Source organism: Cryptomeria japonica, chromosome 9 (genome assembly GCF_030272615.1).
Source record: "Cryptomeria japonica chromosome 9, Sugi_1.0, whole genome shotgun sequence".
Taxonomy (NCBI): Eukaryota; Viridiplantae; Streptophyta; class Pinopsida; order Cupressales; family Cupressaceae; genus Cryptomeria; species Cryptomeria japonica.
Window position 1 is genome coordinate 466576668 of NC_081413.1, and position 27720 is coordinate 466604387.

Consider the following 27720-nt stretch of genomic DNA (forward strand, 5'->3'; position numbering starts at 1 on the left):
TCTCAACCACCATGAATTATTCAACTACTAAGACTTATTCAAAATTACAAGTCTTATTCTAAATTGACTTGTAATCAGCCTACTTGTAATTACAAAAATGCAAGTAATGACTTAACTTGCAATTTACAAAATTGCTTTTACAAGTAAGCTTGTCAAAAAAGGAAACTACAATATTGAAATTACAAATTTGAAAATACAACTAAGTGTTGAAAAACACTTATGCTACAACATGATTGGCCATGAACCCTTCGAGACTTCTAGATGATCATTTCCAGTTCACCAGGATTCAGTTCATGAGTATTCTTCGCAATGATCATGGTTTTTACAATAACATCACTGCAATGAAGGATTGTGATGTTGTTCTTCTCAAGAGAAGATTGGATTTCCTGCAAGAAGATCTGGTATTTCACCAAAGCTTGAATCGATACAGTTGAAAATTGTTCATCCCTCAATTCATAATGAATCTTCATCTACAAGTCTGAGAGAACTTCTTCTGGAAACAATTCTCCAATCTAATCCATAATATTACAAGAAGCTTTCTCACAATGAGAAACAACATCTTGCAACGCTTCAGTGTGTAATTTCATGGTATCATCAATATCCTCAATGAGTGACTTGAGAACAAGGACTTTGTTCTCCAAGATTTCTTCAAATTCCAAATACATGACTATGGAAGGAATAATGTCATGTTCTTGAAGAACATTCAACTTTTCTTGAGCCATCTCACGCGAAACCATCAAATTGCCTTCAACTCTTTCTAGGTTCAGTTTGAAAACCTTAGAAGCCTGGTTCAATTTTTCTTCAATGGTCTCCAACTTGACCATCATTTGGAACACATCTTTCAACACTTGGGTACATAATTCATGAAGCTAATATACCCAAGAATCCAATGCTTGTACATTTTGAGAATCTCTTTCAACTCCTTGGACTGATTCTTTTGCATTTGACTAAGTTGTAGGATTGTCCCCATTAGAAGACTTGGTGATCTTTTGAATTGTTGCAACAAGTTGCACATTTTTCTTCTTCTAGATTATCCTTCTTTGCTAGAAGTTCATCATACCATTGCACCAAAGAGGCTACCAAATGTTGAGCATCATGCTTGACCACTTCATGTGTTTGTTTTCCCAAATCCACCCTCGTTATCCTGTAATCAACAACTTGCATCTCTTCCTGTGGCTTGCCTACAACTGGTTCAACAATTTCAGCCACCTTCATTCTGTTACTATCCACTATTACCCTTGAAATCATCTTAGCTCTTTTGGCAACCTCAGGTTTTGATTGCTTGAGATGCTGAAAATAAAAGATGTCAGGAGAGATTTATTTCTTCTTTCTTTTAGGAGTAAAAGAACTAAGCCATGGAGGTAAAGACATCAATTCTCCTTGAGCAACAACTGAAAGTGAGGGAGAAGCAGTTTCTGTTTGAACGATAGTTATCATCCTGGGAGAAGTTATTGTTTGAACAACAACTATAGACTGCTCATTAACCAAAGGACCTGATGACTGCATCATGAACTCATAAAAAATAGAAGTAGAAGTATCAATCTTTGACAAAGGGGTATACACAGGATTATGCTCAAAGATATTCATCAAACTCTCTTGAGGATGATCAAGAGACGACTCTGCTACTGAAATTAGAATGACCCTCTGAGGAGATTCACCCGCTAAAATAGGAACAATATAAATAGTGGAAAAAGTATCCACATTTGTATCAAGAGAAGACATAGGTAATTCTAAAGGAATATGAGGGGGAAATTAATGAGGTGACTCCGAAATAGGTGACTCATTAACTAATTGTAGTTACTCCTCTGGATCTTCAGCATCAATTACATGAATATGAAGTTGAGGCTTTTCTTTCCCTCAGATTGTCACTTCTTCAGGAGGAAGTACCATTGCTTTGCTAACTCTCAATCTGACTCTCGTGCTTGGAGATGATGCACCTTCCTTGTTGTCTATTTTGATTTCATACTTGAGCTTGACAGGTCCTGTAGAATCATCTTATTTTTCAATCTTGATCTTAATGAGTCTAACACCGTTGCTCTTGAGCCAAGTATTGGTGTTAGCTAAGATAGGCTGAAATCTATCAAGAATGGAAGTACATTCCTTATGTGACCATTGAATTGATGGAAGTGGTGCTTCATCAACTCTCTTTTCAACATATTTAGAATCAAGTATCTCTCCATCATCAATCATTCCTTTAGGAATTTTCACCAAATTCAAGTCAACCATCTTCTCAAGAGTGAGTCTGCAATAATCCATCTTACAAACCTCTTTTTTTGTATGGAGATCAACCCAGATGTCTGTTGGCATTACAATAAGTTTGTTGGTATGATGATATTGAGAAGGTTGTTGGAGATTGATGATATAATTGATAAAGGATGAACTGTCTTAATAATATTATTTTTTCATTGATGCCAAGCAATTGATTTTCTGATTCAGTATGATGTTGCCATATCTTAAAGAGTATGTTTTGATGAGTATAAAGATGTCGGTAAGTGACACAAAAAGAATCTGAAAATGAAGGGAAATAATAAGTTATTTAATGGGCAACTATTACTGAGTTAGACAGTGATGAGATTATGATATTTTGATTGTTTTGATATCCTATATATGTGTATTCGAAGATTGAATAAAAAGGAGAAAAGATTTCATGCAACAGAATGAGTAAAGATTTGATACTATTCTATTTTACCGAGCAAGGATCTAGTTGGTAAACACCAAGGTTATCAGTGTCGGTTAAAGAAGAAAGAAGTTACCGAGTGTCATTAGCAAGAAAAGCTACCAAGACAGTAACCGAGATGAATATAGTATGTCCACCGAGTAAAGTTCAGTATTTACTGAGTATCAACCGAGCAGTAACATAATGCATTGGATGAATAAATACATTATTAAATGAAGGATGCCAATGAGCTGAAGATTTATAGAAGATTGGAATGTCGTGCAAGAAGTTTGTTAAGCATCAACGACAATGAAAATTCAAGAGTTAGATCTACAACACAGATTGAACAGTCATAACCGAGCACAAGTACCAAGGAAGGAATACAAGTTTCAAGGCAAGATAAAACGTTTTTCAGTTCGAAGGATTCAATGAACCTAGTCAAGTTTGAAGATATGATGGCTAAGATTAATCATGGGAAATGTGATTAAGGAGATTAAGCAGTTAGGAATTGCTTATAAATAAAGAAAAGTTGATGAACAAAGTACGCAGGCAAATAGAAGAGCAATGATACTACAAAGGTGATTACCGAGTACAAAAGATTGAAGATCTGATTGAAGAACAGATTGAGAAGCCTAGCAAGGAGGAAGATAAGTCTTATGACAAGGTTATTTTGAGAACATAGAGTCTGCTTTAACATTTCAGATGTGAAGTTGCAGATACATTTTATTACTATTATTTATTTTTGTAAGTGATAGGAAATCTCTTAACCGAGTGAACCTAACAGTCTTATTTTTAAATCCTCTAGCAAGGTAACATTCTGAATGAGTGTTTGAAATCATTTGACAAGGTCACTTCTAACAAAGTGCAAGATTCTGATAAATTTGAGGGAAATCCCTTGACCGGGTCACATCTAGCAATGTGTTTATGTAATCTTTAACAGGATTGGCTTTTAACTGAGCATACTTTAGAAGAGTATATTTTCTTTGTGGGTCCGAAATCCCACAGTGGTTTTTCCCTATTTGGGTTTCCACATTAAATCTGGTGTTAAATGTGTTTTGATGTTTCAAGTTTATCATTTTATGAGTTTAAATGATTTACAGTCATAGTTGCATATCAAGTAAGTTCTACTGAGGTTGAATCTGATGAATATTTTGTATTGTGAGTTTATCTAATTCACCCCCCCCCCTCTCATCTAACTAACAATTGGTATCAGAGCTGAAACTCCAAAAGAAAAGTTTAAAGGAACTTGAGGCAAGATCCGAAGATGTATAAAAGGGATGCACCAAAGTTGAACAAGTCAAGTTTCTCCACATGGCAGAAAAGGATGAAGCTACACTTATCAAGAATTGGAGAATATGCAACATATTATCTGGAGAATGATTACACTGCACCTAGCACCTACCTAATGACAATAGAAGAGATAAAGGCAAAGAAAGAACATATTCAAGCAATGATTGAAATAACATCAGTATTGACCGACTCGGAGTTTAATGATCTAGAAGGTTGTAATGATGCCAAAGCTATGTGGAATAAGCTTATATCTGTGTATGGTGGTGATGAACATGCTCAAAGAGAAAAAGTAGATAGTCTAAGAGGACAACTTGAATCCATGAGAATGAATGAAGGTGAGAACATAATCCAATACAGTACAAGGTGAAAGGAAACTGTTAATCAAATCAAAGGAGCAGGAGGAACTATTTAAGAAAAGGATGTAACAAGTAAGTTGCTGAGAACACTTCTACCTTCTTATTCCATTCGAGTCTCTGCAATTAATGAATTAAGGTCTGTACCAAACATGCCAGTCTCTTTGGATGCTACTATTGGTAAGCTAAATGCTTTTGAGTTGAGTAATTTTGATAACAGTGGGTCTTCAGTTAACAAAGTTGAATCTGCATTCAATTCTTTTCATCTTGATGAATCTAATGATTACAATGGTAGAATGTATAAGTATGTTGAAGGAAATCATAGTGGAGCAAGTGAGAGATTTTGCAAAAACATGGAAGAAGTACACAAACTATATGAGGAAATTAGAAAGCAAGAAGCGTTTAAAGCATTATTGGCCAGAAGGTTACCGAGAGGCAAAGGTAAGTATAAAGGAAAGTTACCTTTGAAATGTTTTAACTGTGATAAAATTGGACATATGGCTTCAAACTATCCTGACAAAGAATCTAGTGAAAAGAGAGAATACTGAGATGACAGACAGAAAGACAACCAATACAAAGGGCACCGAGACTTTAGAAGGAGAGATAGAAAGACATGCTTAGTAGCTGATGAGGAATCCAATGATGAAAAATTTGATGGGACCAAGATAGAGGAAGTTGTATATGTGGTTATCAAAGATGGATCAGATGAAGAAAGGTATGAAAAAAAAGCCTTAATATCACAGGTGATAAACACAAGTTTGTTAAATTAGAAGATTATGATGGTGGTTATGTAAGATTCGGTAATGATGCACCATGTTCTGTGAAAGGTAAAGGATCTATCACACTTCTTGACAATGCTAAATGTGATGATGTATATTGGGTTGAAGGTCTGAAATACAATTGTTGAGTGTAGCACAGCTAAACAATACAAGATACTGAATAGAATTTCATAAAGGAATTGTCAAAGTTCATGACAAACATGGAAAGTTGACTGCTACCAGGACTCAAACAAGAGGTAATACATTTCATCTTGACTCAACTTGGAACAATTGTCTGTATGCAAAAATAGAAGATACCTGGTTATGGCATAAAAGGTTTTGCATGTAAATTTTGATAACCTGATCAAAATAAGTAAGAAGCACCGAGTAAGAGGTCTACCGAGCTTGGAAAAACCTGAGAATGCAATATGTCAAGGATGCCAGATGGGTAAGATGACAAAATCAAGCTTTACAAGTAAGTCTTACACTTCTAAAGGAATTTTAGATCTTGTACACACTGATCTTTGTGGTCCTATGAAAGTTCAAAGTTATTATGGTGATAAATACTTCATATTATTTATGGATGATTACTCAAGGATGATGTCAGTTATGTTTTTAAAAGAGAAATCAGAAGCCTTTCAAATGTTCAAATGGTACAAGGCAAGAGTTGAAAAAGAAACAAGAAGACAGTTGAAATGTCTAAGATCTGATAGAGGAGGAGAATTCATTTAAGATGAATTTAACTTATTTTGCAATGATTATGGTATAAAGAGACAAGTATCTGCACCGAGAACACCACATCAAAATGGGATAGCTGAAAGAAGAAACAGATCAATTGTAGATTGTGCCAAAAATTTGATGATAGAGAAGAGAGTACCTCAAATATTTTGGAGAGAAGCAATAAGCACTGCAGTTTACACCCTGAACCGAGTACAACTGAAGAAAGAAAGTATGAAGACACCGTATGAAATCTGGTATGACAAGAAACCAAATGTAAGTTATTTTAAAATATTTGGAAGTAGATGTTATGTTCACAAAGATGACAAAAATGGAAAATTTGATCAGAAAAGCGAGGAAGGAACATTTCTTGGTTATTCCTCTAGGAGTAAAGCATTTAAATGTCTGATCAAATCATCCAACAAAATAGTGGAAAGTGCAAATGTGAAAATTGATGAATTTGCAGAAAAGAATGATGAAGGAAACTCCAAAGAACCATAATATTATGAAGAGTTTGTATATGTACAATCGAGAAGTTTTACCGAGAAAGCCGATGAAGAAAATACTCAATTACCAAGTGATGAAGAAGATCATACAGAGCCTACCGAGCCTATATTAGTAAAATATGTCAGAAGAAATCATGCATCAAGTTAGATTATAGGAGATAAGGATGATCCAGTGATGACAAGGAACAAATTGAGACAGAACACATGTCTGATATCTGAGTTTGAACCAAGGATAGTAAAAGAGGCAATAAGAAATGAAGATTGGGTGAATGCTATGATAGAAGAGATTGAATAAATCAAGAAAAATGAAACATAGACATTGGTCCCAAGACCAAAAGAGAAAAATGTAATCAGGGTACAAAGTGGATTTTCAGAAATAAGCTAAATGAAAAAGGTGAGGTCATTCAGAATAAAGCAAGGCTAGTTTGCAAAGGTTATGCTCAAGAAGAAGGAATAGACTATGATGAGACTTTTGCACCTGTGGCAAGACTTGAGGGAGTGAGAACATTGTTGACATATGCTGCTTACAAAAATTTCAAGGTATATCAAATGGATGTTAAATCTGCATTTTTTAATGGTATACTAGAAGAAGAAGTTTATATTGAACAGCCTGAAGGATTTACTAAAGAGAAGAATAAAGATCAGGTATGTAAGTTGAACAAAGCTTTATATGGCCTAAAGCAAACACCTAGAGCATGGTATGAAAGGTTGCACTCTTACTTAATCAAGATTGGATTTATGAGGACTAGTGAAAACAACAACATGTATATGAAGAATGATAAGGATAATGGAATACTGATTTCAGCCATATTTGTTGATGATATTATTTTTTGTGGAAATGATTCTTTATGTAAGAACTTTGGAAATGAAATGTGCAAACAATTTGAGATGTCATTAATCGGTGAAATAAAGTATTTTATAGGTTTACAGATACTGCAAATGAAAAATAAGATTTTCATTACTCAATCCAAGTATATAAAGGAAATCTTGAAGAAATTTGGAATGGAGGATTCTAAACCTGTAAGTACTCCTATGACTAGTAATTGTAAACTATCAAATAATGATGAATCTGCATCTGTTGATGAGACACTTTACCAATCTATGATTGGAAAGTTGCAATATGTAGTTCACAGTAGGCCTGATATAGCACATGCAGTAGGTATAACTGTAAGATTTTTTGCAGATCCCAAAGAAACCCATATGACAGTAATCAAGAGAATTTTTAGATACTTGAGAGGCACTAAAGATTATGGTTTACTATATAAAAATAGGAATGATTTTGACTTAAAAGTCTATACTGATGGTGACTGGGTAGGAAATATTGATGACAAGAAAAGCACAAGAGGTGGAGCTTTCTTTTTGGGAGAAAGACCAGTGAGTTGTCTTAGCAAGAAACAAGGATGCATTTCACAGTCAACAGCTGAAGCTGAATATGTCGCTGCAGCATTGAATTGTACCAATATAACATGGATCAAACAATTGTTGGAAGGTATGAATGAGACAGTTATCGAGCCAGTAACTATATTTTGTGATAATACAAGTGCTATTAACATTTCAAAGAATCCGGTAATGCACTCTAAGACAAAGCATATCTCTATAAAGTATCATTATCTAAGAGAAGTTCAAGAAAAGAAAGTTGTGCTGAAATATGTTAGTACAAAGGAACAAATAGCAGACATCTTCACAAAGCCACTGCCAAGGGACACTTTTGAGTATCTCAGAAGTAAGTTAGGGGTCCTACCCCTATCTAGTACTCACTGAAAGAGTTTGATGAAAGCATCAATTCTATAACTCTACAGAGTACTATTTGTGAGTTGATGTTGATTTACACGCTTTAGGATGTTGTCTAAAGTTGTGCAAGAAATAGTGAATGAAGACAAGTTGCTTTGACTGAGACTAAGATGATACATTTGTATATGTTTTAACAGCCAGGAAATTACTTCACAGGGGAAGTAATCATGGATTAGTTTTACTTTTGGCATTGTTGTCAAAGGGGGAGAAGACTAATGATAGGAAGAAATGATAACGGGAGAAGAATAACGGCAGTCCGAATCAATTAGAATCAATCAAGTTGGTATTGTCATCAATGCCAAAGGGGGAGATTGTTGGTATGATGATATTGAGAAGGTTGTTGGAGATTGATGATATAATTGATAAAGGATGATTAGTGTCTTAATAATATTATTTTGTAATTGATGTCAAGCAATTGATTTTCTGATTCAGTATGATGTTGCCATATCTTAAAGAGTATGTTTTGATGAGTATAAAGATGTTAGTAAGTGACACAAAAAGAATGTGAAAATGAAGGGGAATAATAATTTATTCAATGGGCAACTATTACCGAGTTAGACAGTGACGAGATTATGATATTTTGATTATTTTGATATCCTATATATGTGTATTCGAAGACTGAATAAGAAGGAGAAAAGATTTCATGCAACAGAATGAGTAAAGGTTTGATACTATTCTATTTTACCGAGCAAGGAGCTAGTCGGTAAACACCAAGGTTATCAGTGTTGATTAAAGAAGAAAGAAGTTATCGAGTGTTGTCAGCAAGCAAAGCTATCGAGACAGTAACCGAGACGAATACAAAATTTCTACCAAGTAAAGTTCAGTATTTACTGAGTATCAACCAAGCAGTAACAAAATGCATTGGATGAATAAACACATTATTAAATGAAGGATGCCAATGAGATGGAGATTTATAAAAGATTGGAATGTCATGCAAGAAGTTTATTAAGGATCAACGACAATGAAAATTCAAGAGATAGATCTACAGCACAGATTGAACGGTCATAACCGAGCACAAGTACCAAGGAAGGAATACAAGTTTCAAGGCAAGATAAAATGTTTTTCAGTTCGAAGGATTCAATGAACCTAGTCAAGTTTGAAGATCTGATGGCTAAGATTAATCATGGGAAATGTGATTAAGGAGATTAAGCGGTTAGGAATTGCTTATAAATAAAGAAAAGTTGATGAACAAAGTATGCGGACAAATAGAAGAGCAATGATACTGCAGAGGTGATTATCGAGTACAGAAGATTGAAGATCTGATTGAAGAACAGATTGAGAAGCCCAACAAGGAGGAAGATAAGTCTTATGACAAGATTATTTTGAGCACATAGAGTCTGCTTTAACATTTCAGATATGAAGTTGCAGATATATTTTATTACTATTATTTATTTTTGTAAGTGATAGGAAATCTCTTAACCGAGTGGACCTAACAGTCTTATTTGTAAATCCTCTAGCAAGGTAACATTCTGAATGAGTGTTTGAAATCCTTTGACAAGGTCACTTCTAACAAAGTGCAAGATTCTAATAAATCTGAGGGAAATCCCTTGACCGGGTCACACCTAGCAATGTGTTTATGTAATCTTTAACAGGATTGGCTTTTAACTGAGCATACTCTAGAAGAGTATATTTTCTTTGTGGGTCCGAAATCCCACAGTGGTTTTTCCCTATTTGGGTTTCCACGTTAAATCTGGTGTTAAATGTGTTTTGATGTTTCAAGTCTATCAGTTTATGAGTTTGAATGATTTACAGTCATAGTTGCATATCAAGTAAGTTCTACCGAGGTTGAATCTAATGAATATTTTGTATTGTGAGTTTATCTGATTCACCCCCCCTTCTCATCTAACTAACAATGTCTTTTATCTAATGTACATGCATGAAGGAATTTTTGATCTTTTCCTTCATGCCTCAATAATCGAAATATATTCTTGGCTTGTGATGCAGGAGCATCCCTAGTTCATAGCAATCTTGCATCAACCAAAAATATTTTCCTTTCTATTTTGCTTTCTGTTTGCAGTTTCAGTTTTCCTTTCTGTGTATCCCAGTTTTGGCTCCCCGGATCCTGTGGAGTTGGATTCTACTTGATCATCCTTCTTGCTTCCTAACCGCATTGCATTTGGATCATTTTCTGACAAGATATTGCTACCAGTTTCCATGACAGTTTCCTGTTACTGATTGACAGTCCTTTGTTACCAGTTGCCTGAACCTATTTTTGGTGATCTACCAGAACCCCTTTCAAAGCTTTCAAAGCCTTGCGCATTGATTCCGATGTTCCTTGGCATGTGGCCAACCTTTTTCCATGATCTGCATTTCATCCTTTGGATTTTCTGGAGGAATCTCTTAGCGGAGGCCAACCTTGTTTATTTTGCACATTAGGTCTTGTTCTTTGTGTTTTGATCCCTTTTGGGTCGACTGGATCCTTTGGATCGATATATAATTGTAATTGCACATTAGAATGTAATCAATCAGAGAGTCACGTAGCTAGACTATGTGTAGAAGATAGATCTCACGATTCAAGGTCCCGGTTGTGACCTATTCTGTATGTTCTACTAGGCCTATGAACCTGTATGTTGTAGCCCGGTTGTTACCAATTGAATGTAATCAAATTTCATGTAATAAAACAATCTGTTCTGCATTGCCTCCTTCATACCTTTGTGTTTCTGTTGTGTTGACTCTTGCTGACTGGTCCGAATTGATCTCTTTGAGGTCCCTCCTCACCAGTGACTACTTCAAGTGGTTGTTAGTGAACAGATTTGTCCCTTTTTAAAATGATCAATTTTAAACTCTATCGCCTTCTTTTAAGGACAAGTGTTTCACTAAACAGTTGGGTAAGTGTTGTATAAACCACTTCCCTCTGAATTTTCCATAGGTACAACTCCCTTTTTTAGTTATTCAAGGAATGATTTTAATTAATTTAATTTGAGTAGTAGCTTTTAACCCGAAAGCATGTAAGGCTGCCTACTTCATTCTTGGATGAGAGGCCAATATTTCACGCATGTTTCTAAAAAGAAGAAAAAAACAATATTTCCTATCTTTTCAATACAAGAGATGAAAGTAACTGAAACAAAGTTTAGTTCACCATTTCCACAGGTTTAATAAAGAATGAACAGATTAAAGAAACCAAATCTGTTCTCAAACACGAATCTTTTCTAAAAGAAAACAAACACTCAAAGGAAGGAATACCAGAAGAATAATACTTTTCTACAATGGAAAAATCGTTACTGTTATTTGATTAGATAAGCATATGGAAAGATATGTGTCTACACAAATTCAAAACCCACAAATTTTCCTTCTCCCAAGAACAGTATAATCTTTGTATATATATATTCTTATGCGACAAAGGCATGATAATACATGTATAAATCTTTTTCCATTCCAGATTTAGCAGTCTAATTCTTCCTTCTACAAAACAAAAAATTCCCAAAACAGAGGGAAAAATAAAAACTAACCCAAAATTGGTCACCCAATCTAACCCCTATTCTATCTGTATTTCCTTAATTTATAGTTTTTAGAATAGGGGAGGTCTCCCTGAAAACTCGACCTCCCCCAAAACAGTTATGAAACCGACAAGATGTATTCTAGGACAGATGTCCCGAAGTCTTTGCATAAACATGAGAAATTACAAAAATAAAGGAAACCAGGCCTGAATCAATGCATTATGTTGCTTTTCCATCATCATCATCCTCTCCACTTTCGCAGGCGTCATGGGCGGTTGTGAGTTCTTGAATAATAGATTGGTTTGGTACTTTCATTGCGTTGAGCTTTGCCTTCACTGCCTTCTTATTCCACCGGTGCTTCACCATCTTTTCGGTCTGTTTCGACAACTGATCATTTCAAATAAAAGTGATGGACTCAATCATAGCCACCCTCGTTATATCTTCTGGGGTGAAATTACCCTTGGCCTTGATTTTCTCCATGTTTATCTGGAAAGCCTTGATTGCATCCTGTGTGTTCAACCTGCAAATTCCCAACTGCCAATCATGGTCAAGGTTAACCACCTTGTTATCATTAACTATACTGCACTGGAGATCCTAGAGCTTGTAAACAGAGGTCTTCGCGTCGGAGATCACAGACTTGAAGGTAAGCACTCGCCACATTATGGTTTTCTTCAGCACAAAGAGTTGACATTCATCCGCTACCAGTTTGATTGAGTGTTCCGTCAAGAACTTGGTAACTCCATATTCTTCTATTTTGGCAAACAAGGGCAAGATATTCTGCCATTTGTGTTCCTCCTTCTCCCACGGCACAAGTTGATTTTGAACTTCGGCAACAAGACTCTGTATCTCATCGCATAGCCTCCAAGAGTCGGTGATGTACTTCTCCCTATCCTTGATTATTCCCTCAATCCATTTCTCCACGGCTTCTGCAATACTCTTGGCCCGTTGAACTTGGCTCATTAACTTTTTATTTTCTGGCGAAGTTGGGTTGAAGTTATCTATAGCATGAGATATTGGGAGTGCCCCAAAGCAACCAATACTGTCGATGAACTAGGCAAGAACATTTATGCGCCACTTTAGCTCTCTCTTTTCTCGCCCATCTTTCTCCGATCTGGTGAGCATTTTCTTTGCCGATACCTGGAAGAAATGATTTTCTGTGTCTCTACTCATGTTTCCCAATTCCACCTTCATGATCTCGAAATCATTGGGGCTAGCCTCCTTGTTTTCATTCTTGGGTTTGTATGAGGCGATTTCAACAACCCATTTTTCAGTTCCCTCATCGTTGTCCAGGCAGGCGGTAGTCTTGAACCTTTTCGGCTTAGGACTCTTCTCTGTGTACTTAACGACCATTTTCTAAATCGGAATAGTCACGGGAAGAAAACTCCGCTTTTTGTTCACCAAAGTGGTCAACCACTTAGGAGTTGCACTGGAGCTGGTTGTTCCTTTGATCGCTTTGGAAGGTGGCGTCATAGCCACAGTCACCGTATGAGAATCCAGGGCATTAGCAACATCACCATCCAAGCCTTCAACTTCAAATATCTGGGCATCGAGAATCATATCTTTCACCCTTGTATCCTTCACAGTTGAACAACCAGACGACGACTAGCAGCAAACAAGACTCCTATCCAGGAAAAATAAAAACACAGCAGCGAGGAACAAATGCAGAGCACTAATAATCCTTCATACCTTATTAGTGAGGGCAATGATACGGAAACATTAAATGCAATAATTCCAATTTTCAGTCTGATTGTGTTAAGTTTGTGGATTGGACATCGCACACATGCATTGAATGCATGGTGACATTTTTGAAGTAACCACCAATTCCCGAAATGATTACTTACTTCGAAAAGCCAAGAATCGACGTCACTTAAAACATGGTTCAGCTTCCACATATTTGGTAATGAATGCACCATCAAATCATTAAAACCCACGGGACCCACCAACTTCGTACACATATGAACATCCTAAACAGACTTCATGGGCATTCAAGTAGTTCAAGATGTATGCCGTGCTCAAGGAAAATCTTGCCAAGAAAATTAATTATACCAAGCTGCTAACTATTTGTGCTATTTTGAACATGTTGAACATGTTTAAACCTCTTGAACTTGGTTCAATGAGTTCAAAACCTGGAGAGAAATAAAGTAACAGATTGCCGAACAAGAAACTTTTTAGAGAGCCACTGCAAGATACTTAAAGAAAATATTAGTATGAAAAACCTCCCTGAACACCTAGGAACCTATGGAACCTAAATGAACCTGTTGAACTCAGTTCGAGATGGTTCAACTTGTTCACAGATTTCAACTAATTACTAAAACTCGACATTTGTGACTGAAAGAGGATTTACAGATGTACTAAGGACTTGAACTGAGGTGTCACAAGAAAGATAAGGACTCTGAATGGAAATTTTATAGGATGACTCGCTCTTGTCATGAGGAATAAATGGTGGAGTAACAATGGTATCAGAGCGAAGTTTCATTTTGGAGGTTGCATGTCCTAGAATTTTGTTGTAGGGTGGCGGATTGTGGATCCGACCTGCAACTGCAAAGAACTAGAATGAATGATGGCGTGAACAAGAGATAGGAATGGTGGAGCGTGTGAGAATGCAAACCCTACTATGATGGAGATGTTGCGAGGTATATTAGTCTTGTTGGAAGCTGTGGAGACAACCCAGAGAAGAGGTTGACATATTGAAGATGTAACTGAAGATGAAGGAGAAGAAGCCCCAGTAGAACAAGCAAACCTACCAACGGTTGATCTGGATGAGGAAAGGTTTTTGAGGGTTTTGAGTAGGGTGAATAATAAACCTCATTTTACTCCACCAGAATATGATGGGAAGTTAGATTTAGATGAATAGATGGATTGGATCTCAGAGATGGAGAAATATTTTGATTTTGAAAACACTGTAGAAGAGAGGAAGGTGAAATATGCCTGTACCCGGTTGAAAGGTCATGCATCTCTTTGGTGGGAACATTTGTAGGTTGATATACATAGAAGAGGTAAAAAGAAGATTAATACATGGAATTGAATGATTAATAAGTTGAAATCAAAGTTTGGGCTGATGAATTATAAAGTGGACCTATTCCGAAAGTTGCAGAATTTGAGACAAAAGGAATCTAGTGTGAAGGAGTACATCAAATCGTTTTACAAGTTGAATATCAGATCCAAACATGTTGATGATGAAGTTGAACAAGTTGCAAGATATTTGAATGGATTGAGGATGTCTATACAAGATGAACTCAATAATCTCAAATTGGAGAGTGTTGAAGAGGCTTACCAGTATGCCCTAAAGGCAGAAGAGAAGTTAAACAAAAAACATGAGCAGAGACAGAGAGGCAGAGGTGGAAGGTTTACCGGGGGAATATTTAAAGGAGGAAGATGATATACCAAAGGAAGAGGAACTAGTATAGATCAGAGGAAGGACAAGGAAGTGAGAAAAGAAGGTAATTCATACCCGAAGGATGATAGAAATTTCTACCAGAGGAGAGAACTGGATGGTTACTGATATGAGAATTTTGAAAGACAAGACAAGAAGACATTTAGAGGAACCTTCTTTAAGTGTAGAGGAGAAGGACATCGTGCATTCAAGTGTAAGAAGAAAGAAAATACCGGAAGAGCAACAGTGGTGGAAGAAAACCCCACCGGATCAGACAATAAATCGAAAGATCAAGAACTGTTGGTGATGAGGAGAGCTTTGTGTCATACCAGAGGAGATGAAGAGCCCTTGTAGAGGAAGAATTTGTTCAAGACCAGATGTAAGGTATCTGGTAAGTGTTGTAAAGTTGTTATTGATAGTGGTAGTTCAGATAATCTTATTTTAGAAGAGATGGTGAATAAGTTGAAATTGGAGAGATTGAAACACCCTAAGCCTTATCAGATAGCATTGATTCAGGACGAACATAAGTTGTTAGTAAGTGAACAATGTTTGGTGAAATTAAAAATTGGGAATTATCATGATGAAGTCTTGTGTGATATTATGCCTATGGATATTTGTCATCTTTTGCTGGGTAGACCTTGGCAGTTTGATAGATAGGAAGTACATGATGGGAGAAAGAATACATACACTATTGTGGCTAATGGAATGAAGCAAACCTTGTTACCCTTAGAGGAACCTTTGAAGAATGAAGTTTGTACGAATGCTAGAATCTGTTTGGTAGATGGAAGGAAATTCATGGATGGATTGAGACATGGGAATGTGTGTTTTTCCTTAATTCCTAAGAAGACTGAGAAACTAGAATTGGAAGGAGAACACCTGGAAGAGATAAAAGATTTGCTGACAGAATATGAGGACATCATTTTAGATAATGTACCTGATAGATTACCACCTGTGAGAAGTATTAGTCATTGCATGGACTTGGTTCCCGGAGCTAGTTTGCCTAACAAAGCTGCACATCGGTTGACACCGACAGAGAATGAAGAACTAGATAGACAAGTGCAGGAGCTGTTGAAGAAAGGTTTGATCAAGGAAAGTCTGAGCCCTTGTGCAGTACCAACAACATTAGCACCTAAGAAGAATGGATAGTGGAGAATGTGTACGGATTCTAGAGCAATAAACAAGATCACAGTGAAGTACCAGTTTCCTTTGCCTAGGATGGATGACATAATGGAATGTTTGAGTGGAGCAAAATACATTAAAAGGATAGATTTGAAGAGTGGATATCATCGGATCATGATCAGAGAAGGTGATGAATGGAAGACAACATTTAAGAAAAATGAAGGATTGTATGAATGGTTGGTGATGCCTTTTGGATTGACTAATGCACCGAGTACTTTCATGAGACTGATGAATGAGGTATTGAAGAAATTCTTGGGTAAGTTTTTTATTGTGTATTTGGATGACATTCTGATTTTCAATAGGAAAAAAGAGGAGCATTTATTGTGGTTAAGACAAGTTTTGCAGAGGTTGAGAGAAGAGAAGTTGCTGATCAATATCAAAAAGTCTACTTTCATGAAGGATGAATTAGTCTATTTGGGATTTGTGATATCTAAGGATGGTTTGAAGATGGACCCTGAGAAAGTGAAAGCAATTGTTGAATGGCTTACACCAAAAAGCATTGGAGAGGTAAGACCATTTCATGGATTGGTGAGTTTTTACCGGAATTTTATCAAAAATTTTAGTTCAGTTTGTAACCCTATGACTGAGACCATGACTGGAGATCGGAAGGAATTCAAGTGGACCGCCGGATCAAACAAAAGTTTTGAACTGTTGAAGAAGAAAGTGATTGAGCAGCCTGTGTTAGCTTTACCAGATTTCAATAAAGTATTTCTAGTGGATTGTGATGCAAGTGGAACAATAATATGAGTAGTCTTAAGTCAGGAAGGGAGAGCAGTAGCTTAGTTCAGTGAGAAATTGAATGATGCCAAAAGGAGATATTCAGTGTATGATCAGGAGTTTTATGCCATATTTCAAGCCTTGAAGAAGTGGAGACATTACTTGTTGACTAAGGAGTTTGTGTTTTATACAGATCATCAAGCTTTGCAGTATTTGAACAGTCAGAGTAAGTTGAATCAAATAAATATGAGATGGGTAGAGTTTTTGCAGAATTACACCTTTGTGTTGAAGCATAGAAGTGGGAAATCTAACAAAGTTGCTGATGCATTAAGGTAGAGAAGGAATTTGCTGACAGAGATGAGAGTGACAATATTAGGATTTGAAGATTTGAAGACCTTGTATGATGATGACCCAAATTTTGCAGAACCTTGGAAATCATGTAGAGAATTGGTTATGGTAGATAGAAGCAAGTGGTTGGATTAATATATTCAGGATGGGATGTTATTCAAAGGAGTTCAGTTGTGCATACCTAAGAGTTCTATGGGGGAGAATCTGATAAATGAGAAACATATTGGAGGTTTAGCTGGACATTTTGGCATTGATAAAATGGTAGCATTGGTGAGTGAGCAGTACTTTTGGCCTAAGATTCATAAAGATGTTAAGAAATATGTGCAGAGTCATATAGTTTGTCAAGTTGCAAAGGGTAGTAGTCAGAATGTGGGATTGTATAAACCTTTGATAATACTAGTAAGACCTTGGGAGGATATAAGTATGGATTTTGTACTTGGATTGCCTAAGACACCAAGAGGGAATGATTCTATATTTGTGGTAGTGGATATATTATCGAAGATGGCTCATTTTATACCTTGTAAGAAGACATCAGATGCATTACATGTAGTAGACCTATTTTTCAAGGAAGTAGTGAGATTGCATGGATTACCTAAGAGCATAGATTCAGACAGAGATACTAAGTTTGTTGGCTATATTTGGAGAACACTTTGGAAGAAAATGAAGACAAATTTGAAGTTTAGTTCTACTTTTCATCCATAGATTGATGGACAGACAAAAGTTGTTAACCAAAGTTTGAGAAATTTGTTGAGATGTTTAGTAGGAGATAAAACTGAAAGTTGGGATTTGATCCTTGCACAAGTAGATTTTGCCTACAACAATTCAGTGAATAGAAGTACCGGAAAAACACCTTTTGAGATTGTTACTGGACTGCATCCTAGAGGTATATCAGAATTGAGAGACATTGGCAGTGAAGACCAGAGAAGTTTAGAAGAAGAAGACTTTGCAGATCACATGGCAGCATTGCATATTCAGGTTAAGTAACATTTGGAAGACATGAACATCAAATATAAGGAGAAGGCAGATGAGAAGAGGAGACATAAGGAATTTGAAGTTGGTGATGAAGTGATGGTATATCTAAGAAAAGAGAGATTCCTAGTTGGAAATTATAGCAAGTTGCAGATGGAGAAGTTTGGACCTTGCAAGATTTTGAGGAAGTTCAGTTTTGGAAATGCATTTGAAGTGGAGTTACCGGATAGTCTTAGTATTTCACCAGTATTTAACATTGCAAATCTTAATGAGTACCATGAACTAGAATTCAATGAGTACAATATTGAAGACTTGGAGAAATAGTTGCCGTAGAAGGAACTTGATCAGATTGAAGATATTCTGGACAGTAGGATTGGGCGTAGTACTTGTAGTAGTCAGTATAAGGAATATCTTGTGAAGTGGAAGGACAGACCAGTTGAAGATTCATCTTGGATTTCTCAGGTAGAGGTAGACCGTCTTGATTTTCCTCTGACCCCGACAAAGTGAGAGGCTCACTTTTTCAATAACCTCGGATGTCTGATGCAGGAGCATCCCTGGTTCATAGTAATCTTGCATCAACCAAAAACATTTTCCTTTCTGTTTTGCTTTTTGTTTGCAGTTTCAGTTTTCCTTTCCGTGTGTCCCAATTTTGGCTCACCGGATCCTATGGAGTTGGATTCTACTTGAAGACTTGATCATCCTTCTCGCTTCCTGACCGCATCGCATTTGGATCATTTTATGACAAGATATCACTACCGGTTTCCATGACAATTTCTTGTAACCGGTTGACAGTCCTTTGTTACCAGTTGCCTGGACCTATTTTTGGTGATCTACCAAAACCCCTTCCAAAGCTTGCAGAGCCTTGGGCATTGATTTCGATGTTCCTTGGCATGTGGTCAACCTTTTCCCGCGATCTACGTTTCATCCTTCGGATTTTCTGGAGGAATCTCTTGGTGGAGGCTGACCTTGTTTATTTTGCATGTTAGGTCTTGTTCTTTGGTTTTCATCCCTTTTGGGCCGACTGGATCCTTTGGATCGATATATATAATTATAATTGCGCATTATATTGTAATCAATCAGAGAATAAAGTAGCTCGGTTGACCTATTTTGTAATCTATGCGTAGAAGATAGATCTCACGATTCAAGGTCTTGGTTGACCTATTTTGTATGTTCTACTAGGCCTGTGAGCCGATATATTGTAACCCGATTGTTACTGGTTTGATGTAATCAAATTTCATGCAATAAAACAATCTGTTCTGCATTGCCTCCATCATATCTTTGTATTTTTCGTTGTGCTTACTCTTGTTGACTGGTCTGAATTGATCTCTTTGAGGTCCCTCCTCATCGGTGATTGCTTCAGCTTGAATCTCTTGAGCTTTATTTCCTGCATTTCGATCTCCATGGCCTTGGATTTGGTGGATGTAATGAGGGAATAATGGCCAATTTTCAATGGGTTATTTATAGAAATTCGCATTCCAACCTTATGCTTAACAGATTGATGTGCATGAACAACCATGATCTATCTTCCCAACTCCATAAGAATGATCTTATTAGTTTGATATCTAGGAAACATATATGGTTGGCCGCTATAACATCCAACTCTCATGTAAGTGAAAGTTGGAAATCGAAGGAATAGCCATATTCATTCACCTTCTCCCATACGACATCCGACACTCTTCTGTTTTCAATGTCTTATCAAACAAGCACATATAATGACCAAAGAAGGTGTCTTGGACCCTCTTGTAGTGCAATATGTTGGGTCTCAAAGGCGGTTGGTCATAGTAGTCCCACATGGGTATAAGCGAGTGATCACCCTTGGTAGAAAGACCAAGGAAGTGTCTAAGTGATGCTTCTATATATACTAAATATGAGTTCATGTAGAACATCATAGTGGAAGGAACTACTACAATTTGTTCACAAAGGGTATCACTAATGATTTTACCCCAAGAGATGTGTTGAGAATGCCTTATGAGCACGATGAACTTATACATCCATGGTTGAAAAACATTAAAATTTTCCAAACCCATCATCCTGCTGAGAAGAGTGATCTTCGATCTCCCACTTGAAATCACAACGGTACAACTTAGCCCATCGTGTAAAAGCAGCCCATGTGATCCATCTATTGATATGGCATTTGCAATATTTTGCTCTTGAAACATAGTACTCAAATGCACTATCTCTGGATATTTATATATACATAGGTGCTGGTGGTATTATGAAAACCTTCTCAATAGTATCTGCATCAAGATGAATTATCACTTCCCCATCATCATTCTTGATAGTTCTTGTCTCTTTGTCAAAATGATTGGCACAAGCAAGAACAAACTCAGGTTCTAGGGCAGCCACTGGAAAGGAAGAAACATGGTGAATGTGGCTATCCAATAGGCACTTCATATTGCTATCCTTGGGATCCTCCACCCATTTAACGAACTTTGACATGCCAACATGCCCTATTTATGTATCTTTGATGTGCTCCATTGGAGTGGCAACTTGGGAAGGAGAGATCTCATTTTGGTACTTATCATATTTGTATTCAAAAGAAGATGATGGTAAACCAGTCATTGAAACTTGACACACTGTGATGAAGATCTGGAAGTGTCAAAGCAACATCAAGATCAACCGAATGAAACATATTTCTTCTTCTCAATGGGAAAAAATTCATCCCTCTTAAGAGGAAAATGGTGAATAAATAGGAGCACTTGAAACTTGGCTTTTAGCCAATTTTGGATCTTGGGAGATGTGTTACAAGTATGCAAGTGAGGTAGAACATATTTGCAATCAGGTTTTTAAAACCTGAATGCAAATAGACTTGCAATAAGAAAAATGAAGAAATGTGCGAAAATGAGATTTTGATATGGGAAAAATGATGGAAATGAAGTTTGCGAACAAGGTTAATGAATATAGGTGGATATGAATTGAATTTTTGGAAGAACAACTTCATTTTAACCACATGGGAATGGGAAAAACCTTTACTTGTAATGAGGTTCTTAAAACCCAAAATTGGAAAGACAAGCTTTTGACAACTTTGAAACTTGAAGTTTTCGCAAAAGAAGATTATCTTTTCAACTAAAGGGGAAAAACTAACATTTCCATCTTACTTGCAATCAGATTTTAAAAACCCAAATGCAAGTAAAGAGGCAAAAATGTGAAGGGAAAGACAATGCAATCCTCAAATTGCATTCAAGACTTGGGTAGAATGGGAAGATCTCTCTCAAACTCGAATTGAAACAAGAACAAAACAAAACAACTATCATGATCAATCAAGGATTTTTAAAAACAATAAAAATAAAATAAAGACAAAACTGAAAACAAAACATACCTTGCTTGATCAAGATGCCCTTCAAAGAGATGAAATTAAATTTGAAAGAAACATTCAGCTCCTTAAATAGAAGGCAAAACCAAAACTTTGAAACCCTTGCCACGACTTTAACAAACTCGGATTTCAACCAAAAGAATCAAAAAAGGCATCCAAGAAGGAGGAGGAATGAGTCAAAACGCCTAACAAACCCACGTGTTGAAGCAAGGAGGTGAATCGTTTAGGTTAGAAGACAAAAAATGCCTCCATACGTGTTGCAAAAAATGACTAGAAAGGAGGCAAAAATGTGGCAAACAAGAAGCAAAATGCCTTCCATTTAGTGCAAAAAAAAAAGTGGCCCAAGATGCAGCAAAAACGGCTCAAGGATGACACACCTTTCTCATTCCATGGATTCTCCCACAAAAATCGGTTTGAAACTCCTCCAAAATTCGAACTCCTTGGAGAAAAACGCAGGTTGGGTTCTTGGAGAGAAGGAGCAAGTTTAAAATGCTTGCAAAAGACATGCAATTGGGTTTTAAAAACCCTTCTATAAGTTTTAATTATTTCACTTTTTCACTCCTAAGGCAAATTCAGGTTTGTTAGAGGAAAGAGCAAAAACAAATGTCATAATAACTTGTAATAGGGAAATAAAATCCCCTTTACAAGTTTGAAATAAAACAACTTAAAGGACATAAAATATGTAATAGGGAAATAAAAAATCCTATTACAAATAAAAAGAACATTAAAATTTGTAATAGAGAAAAACAATCCCTATCACAACTTAAAATCACTAAAGTAGGAATTTTTATAAGAAATTACAAGTTCTTTTAAATTTGTAATTTTAAATTCACTTGTAATTTGCCCAAAAAGTTCCTACAACAACTTAAAAGACATAAAAGCAAGGGGGAAATAAAAAGTGAATTACAAGTGACAAGTTTTAAATAAAGTGCACTTGCAATTGGTTTAAAATTTCCCTACAACACTAAAACAAGAGAAAAATAAAACTTGCAATCCAAGGAAAATTTCCCACCTCCAGTCAGGAAGAAAAAACCCGAAATTAAAGAAAAAACATAAAAAACGAACTTAGAATGTGATGAAATTTGAAACGTGGATCATAGATGGATTGAGGATTAAGCCAGTCCAAGGGCAAAGCAAAATTTTGCCTCGAGAAGCATGTCTTAGAGTAAAAATTTTTATTTTTTAACAAAAAATTTAAAAGGGGTTGTCTATTTTTGTGAATACAAAAATACAGACAACAAAATTATGATTGGAGGAGTGGCTTTGTGTTGACCAAGGAATTGATTAAGCACCATTCTGGATTTGTGTTCACAAATTGCCCCATAAATTATTCAATTTTATTAAATTTCCACAATCCATGATAGTTCAAAAATATTGCACACAGTCAAATCCAAAAACTATTTTCCTTACATAAGTTATTATCAAAGGAGATTTTATGATGATTGAAGATTCATTGGGGCAATTTATATAGAGATCCTTAGCCACTAAATAGAGGCAATTGGATACATATGATAGAATTTGTGTGAAAGTGGACTTTAGTGAAATTATTGAATAAGTGATTAAGTTGAAGTCTATTCTAGGGGACTGGAGTTAAGTGTTGGAGAATAAGTATCTTCTTATGAAGTGTTTTACATGTTAGAAGGTTTTTCATATTGTAAATTAATGAAGAAAAGCTTTGAGTAGGGATCCAATGAATCCATAATTTAAGGATATGAGAAAGAGCATCTCTGGCAATTAATCATCACTAGGAAAGAGAATTAGAGACATGTGTCATCTACGGGGAGAAGACAAAACTAGTTACTTTTCCTTTCTTGAGGGGAAAAATGGATCTTAATGAGGATATGTTGGATCATAGGGAAATGATAGAAACTAGTGATGCTAAAGAGGTCCCATTGACAAGGAAGGATGAGGCTATAAGTATTCAGAAACTAGAAAGCAGTGGTAAAGTTTTGATAAAGAAATAATTTTGATTATTTTGTACAAATCAAAAGGGGCAGAAGTAATGGTGAGAAGAACCACAATGACCACCCAATAAATATGGGAGTGAAAATGCTAGAGAGAAAAAAATGTAGGGCTAAGTTGAAATGCATGGGAAACCTAGAAAATGGCATGTATGGATGTATCTAAAAATTTGTCATTTAAGGGCTTATATTCATGAAATATAGAGACATTATTTTGTAAAATGGGATGGTGTATACAAGATTAATTAGATACAAGGGTTGAGCTTCAAATATTGTAGATAGTTGAATAGGGCCTTCAAAATGAGGTTGACATGAGAGGTTTACAAAGAAAAGGATAAGCTAGGGAGCAATATTATTCAAGTAAAACATATTCTAAAGGGGGTGGAGAGTCTCTTTGGGGAGGAAAGCTCACTACTAGTAGGTTCAAGCATTAAGAACTTTTTTCAAGCATGTTGTAATTATATTTGGCTCAATGTTAGGTGGAGGCTAAGGAAAGGGGATAAAATAAGTTTTACATAGGATTAGTGGATTGAGAAGTAAAATTTGGTATAAATTAGAAGTATGAGGCATGTAGTATCACATTTTGAAGGGTTATTGGACACACAAAATAATAATTAGATGACTATAACAAATAGAAAGGAATGGACCAAACTCGTGATGTTGGGTTAGGAGAATAGTTTAAGTTCTGTAAGTTTGAATAAATCTTGAGCTCGAAGTGGTCAACTTTGAGTATTTGGAGAGAGGGTTCCTTGGTCAAAGATAGTCATAGTAGTGGTAGTGTATATGGTGAAAATGGAAACAACAATGTTGAAAGGCTAAATGAATTCAACCACAAAACCCTAGCCTAACAACAACAAAGATCCACCATAACATATGAAGATTACCTAAGACAATGCAAATCAAATGAAATCACAAAGATTATACCATCACATGTCCAACATATAGGAGTTGAGAAAATACAACACCACAGGAGCCTGAAGATCTTCTGCAAGCCGAATAACCTGTTACAAGGAGAAGCAATGAAGCAAAATCTGAAGAACATACAAAACACAGAGAATATGCTCAAAAAGAGAGAGCTCAATATTCACAAAAATATGTAATGTGATTCTTACAATGAAAAGAAAGAACTCAACCTTTAATAGGTCAAGAAACCCTAAAGGGAAAACCTAGGTTTGCACATAATAATTAATTATATGCACCTAAAGTTAGCTTAAGTGTAAAAGAGATAAAGGGAACTTAAATAATTAAACAAAGAATGTTTAATTAATCAAGTAAATACTCAAATACTCTAACACCCCCCTTAAGCTAGACTTAGGGAGAAGCTAAAACCTAGAATAACTACTGAAAGCAATAAAGATGGGTCCCGACAACAAGGCTTGATCAGGTACCCAAATAAAATGAAATCTCTATGAAACGGAGACAAAGGAGAAAACCCAGTGGGAAAAAACTCCTCTCCAAAAAGAGATAAAAGAACACCACTGAAGCATGAAGAACATGCAAACTCTATCGAAGAATAACTGCTGATCTGAAGAACATCCACTGAACTAGAACATGACCAGGTAGAGAAGACTGTAATCTGCATGAGTGCCCTCAAATGACACTACTCGAATCAGGAGGCAAACAAGGCAAAACAACTGAAATCGAAGATACAGATGGCATGAGAAACCAAAGCCTGAAGAGTTGATCAATCGAACCATGGAAGCATTAGAACCAACAGGATAAACCTCCCCATAATGCGGAAGTGGGAGAGGGATAAGAACACTGAAAAGGACAACCAAAAACAACTGCATGATGAAGAACTAAGAACATCAAAGGTTCTGAGACACATCATCATGAGGCGAATGTCATGGAAGGAACACTCACTTGACAAAGGAAGATGGCAAACAAAGGCAAACATCAACCCCCTCATGGCACTTGATCAACAGTGCATGTACAACGAGACACAAAATATGCAAGATTCCAAGTAAACAATGTATGATGACACTTTATCTCAGTGCATTTGCATAATTACAAGCTACAATGATAAAAAGACTGGAAATAGAAACGAGAATCAAAACAGAGACACCCTACTCAGAAAAGAGATCCCAGGACCTGAAACAACCACGATATCCACCAGAGTGCTGAAAAGAAAAATACTGAATAAAATATGTATGGAGCAGAATCTAGGAAAAAAACTCATATTTATGGAAAGTACACAGAACACGCTTTCCGAAAATATAAAGTTTTTGAAAAATGGAGGTCGGATGCTCATTCTACGTCTCTCAGAGTGCAAAAAAGAGACCTCACTTTGACTATAAAAAAACACAGTCAAACAACAAAATTGGAATAAATTACCAACACCATGAGGTCGGCCTCAGAACCAGCTTTCTGACACCTATTCGTTCTCAAAAAAATGACTCCGTATGCCCAAGATAGGGCCAAAAAACCAAACCCCCCCTGAAAAAGCCAAAAAAGGGGGTCTGGTTGCTTGTTGGTGGTCCGGTGGCCACTGGGTGGCGCACTGGTGGCGGTCGGGCGGAGATCTGGTGGCTGGGCAGCAGTCGGGTGGCGGCCCGGTGGCGGAGCGGTGGCCGGTCGGAAAAAAGGGTCGGGGAGCCGCAGCAGCGGCCAGGAACTGAGCGGCGGCCGGGGACTGAGCGGCGGGGGCCAGGGCGGAGGCCGCAGGCTGAGCGGCAAGCTGGGGCCACAGGTAGGTGGTGGCGGAGGTGCAGGGAGGTTTCCAACGGCGGGGGCCGCAGGGAGGCCGACGGTGAGATTAGGGTCGGTGGAGTGGAGAGGCACGCAATTGGAAGGCCAAGCTGCCGGGAAGCGGCGGTGTAGGGGACCGGAGGCGGCAGAGGCCGGAGACTGCAGGGCTGGCGGGGGCCAAGTGTAACTACCGGCGGGGGCCGTAGAGAAACTGGCGACGGCGGGCCCGGGCCCGCATGGACTGAGTGACGGCACTGTACCAATGCCCGCAGGGCCTGCAACATGGCAGGAGCCCCACGGTACCTTGTGTACCGTGAGGGCCCCCAAAAACTTTTTGCCCAAAAATATTTTTTTTTTTCTTAAAAAGAAACAAAAACTTCTTTTTTTTTCGCTTTTTTTGAAAGATTTTTTTAAAAGCAAATTTTGGCCTACATGCCGTAAAAAGGCAAAAAATATATTTATTTTTTTTAAAAAAAATTTCTCGATCTGTGTGCCAGGCTCGTACGACCTTGATCTGAGAAAAAAATTCACCTAGAGGCTCAGGAACCAAAATAGGTCGAATTTTATATGACCATAGGGGTTTTTGGGCCTTATGAGCACGATGGTGAGGTCCGTTTAGGCCCAAAGTGCTCAGTAAAAAAACTCAAACCCTAGGTACACAAAAAAATTCCTGAAACCCCAGATCTGCTTCCAAAGCCAAAAATCTCAAAACAAGAACAGGTAGTTGCAGATCTTTTGCTCTGATACCATATAGGAGTTGAGAAAATACAACACCACAGGAGCCTGAAAATCTTCTGCAAGCCGAATAACCTGTTACAAGGAGAAGCAATGAAGCAAAATCTGAAGAACATACAAAACACAGAGAATATGCTCAAAAAGAGAGAGCTCAATATTCACAAAAATATGTAATGTGATTCTTACAATGAAAAGAAAGAACTCAACCTTTAATAGGTCAAGAAACCCTAAAGGGAAAACCTAGGTTTGCACATAATAATTAATTAAAACAATTAATTATATGCACCTAAAGTTAGCTTAAGTGTAAAAGAGATAAAGAGAACTTAAATAATTAAACAAAGAATGTTTAATTAATCAAGTAAATATCCGAATACTCTAACACAACAGGGTTTGAATCTCCATTCTTCCTATCTCCATTTATCTTGCTTGATATATTTGCTCTCGGATTTTATGTGTGCACAAGAGCTCAACAAAGAACGGAAATGTGGTTGCAAGTAGGATCGCATATGAAAGTGCAAAGCGTAGTCGGGGCTAAATGCATAGTGAGGGTTTGATTGATTAGGATGCATAGATTGATTAGGGTTTGATAATTAAGGAAGCATCTCCTTATTTTGAAGACACTATATGAAATGGAGGGATAAGATTGAGAGGTGTAAAAAGATAAATGGTCGGCTATGATTAGAGGGTAGGTAAAAGAAATAATAAAATAATGAGAGGGTGGGTAGTGTAGGAAATAAGAGATGAATGACATGTGTCATAGGTAGAAAAGGTTAATGAATTAATTAAATAAATAAAGATTTATTTAATTAATAGAAGAAGTGAGATCAATTAAATAAATAAGATATTTATTTAATTTAGGAAAAGGGATAATTTAAATAAATAAATGTATTTATTTAAATGAGAAATAAGGCTAGAAGAGGATAAATGAA

General features: G+C 36.7%; 1 protein-coding gene across 1 annotated transcript; it reads left to right on the forward strand.

The window, feature by feature from the left end:
• Positions 1-23230: 23230 nt before the first annotated feature.
• Positions 23231-26243, forward strand: LOC131858441 (glycine-rich protein 5-like). The gene is made up of 2 exons (XM_059211680.1): positions 23231-23348; positions 25909-26243. Exons 1-2 carry the CDS (start codon positions 23231-23233, stop codon positions 26241-26243), a joined length of 453 nt encoding a protein of 150 aa, XP_059067663.1.
• The last annotated feature ends 1477 nt before the right edge of the window (positions 26244-27720 follow it).

What these genes read in the sequence shown, in the direction of transcription:
- LOC131858441 (XM_059211680.1), top strand. Translation starts at nt 23,231, where the DNA reads ATGGATCTTAATGAGGATATGTTGGATCATAGGGAAATGATAGAAACT. An exon ending in TCAGAAACTAGAAAGCAGTG is followed by an intron (nt 23,349 to 25,908) that starts GTAAAGTTTTGA and finishes GCTGGGCAGCAG; the next exon opens with TCGGGTGGCGGCCCGGTGGC.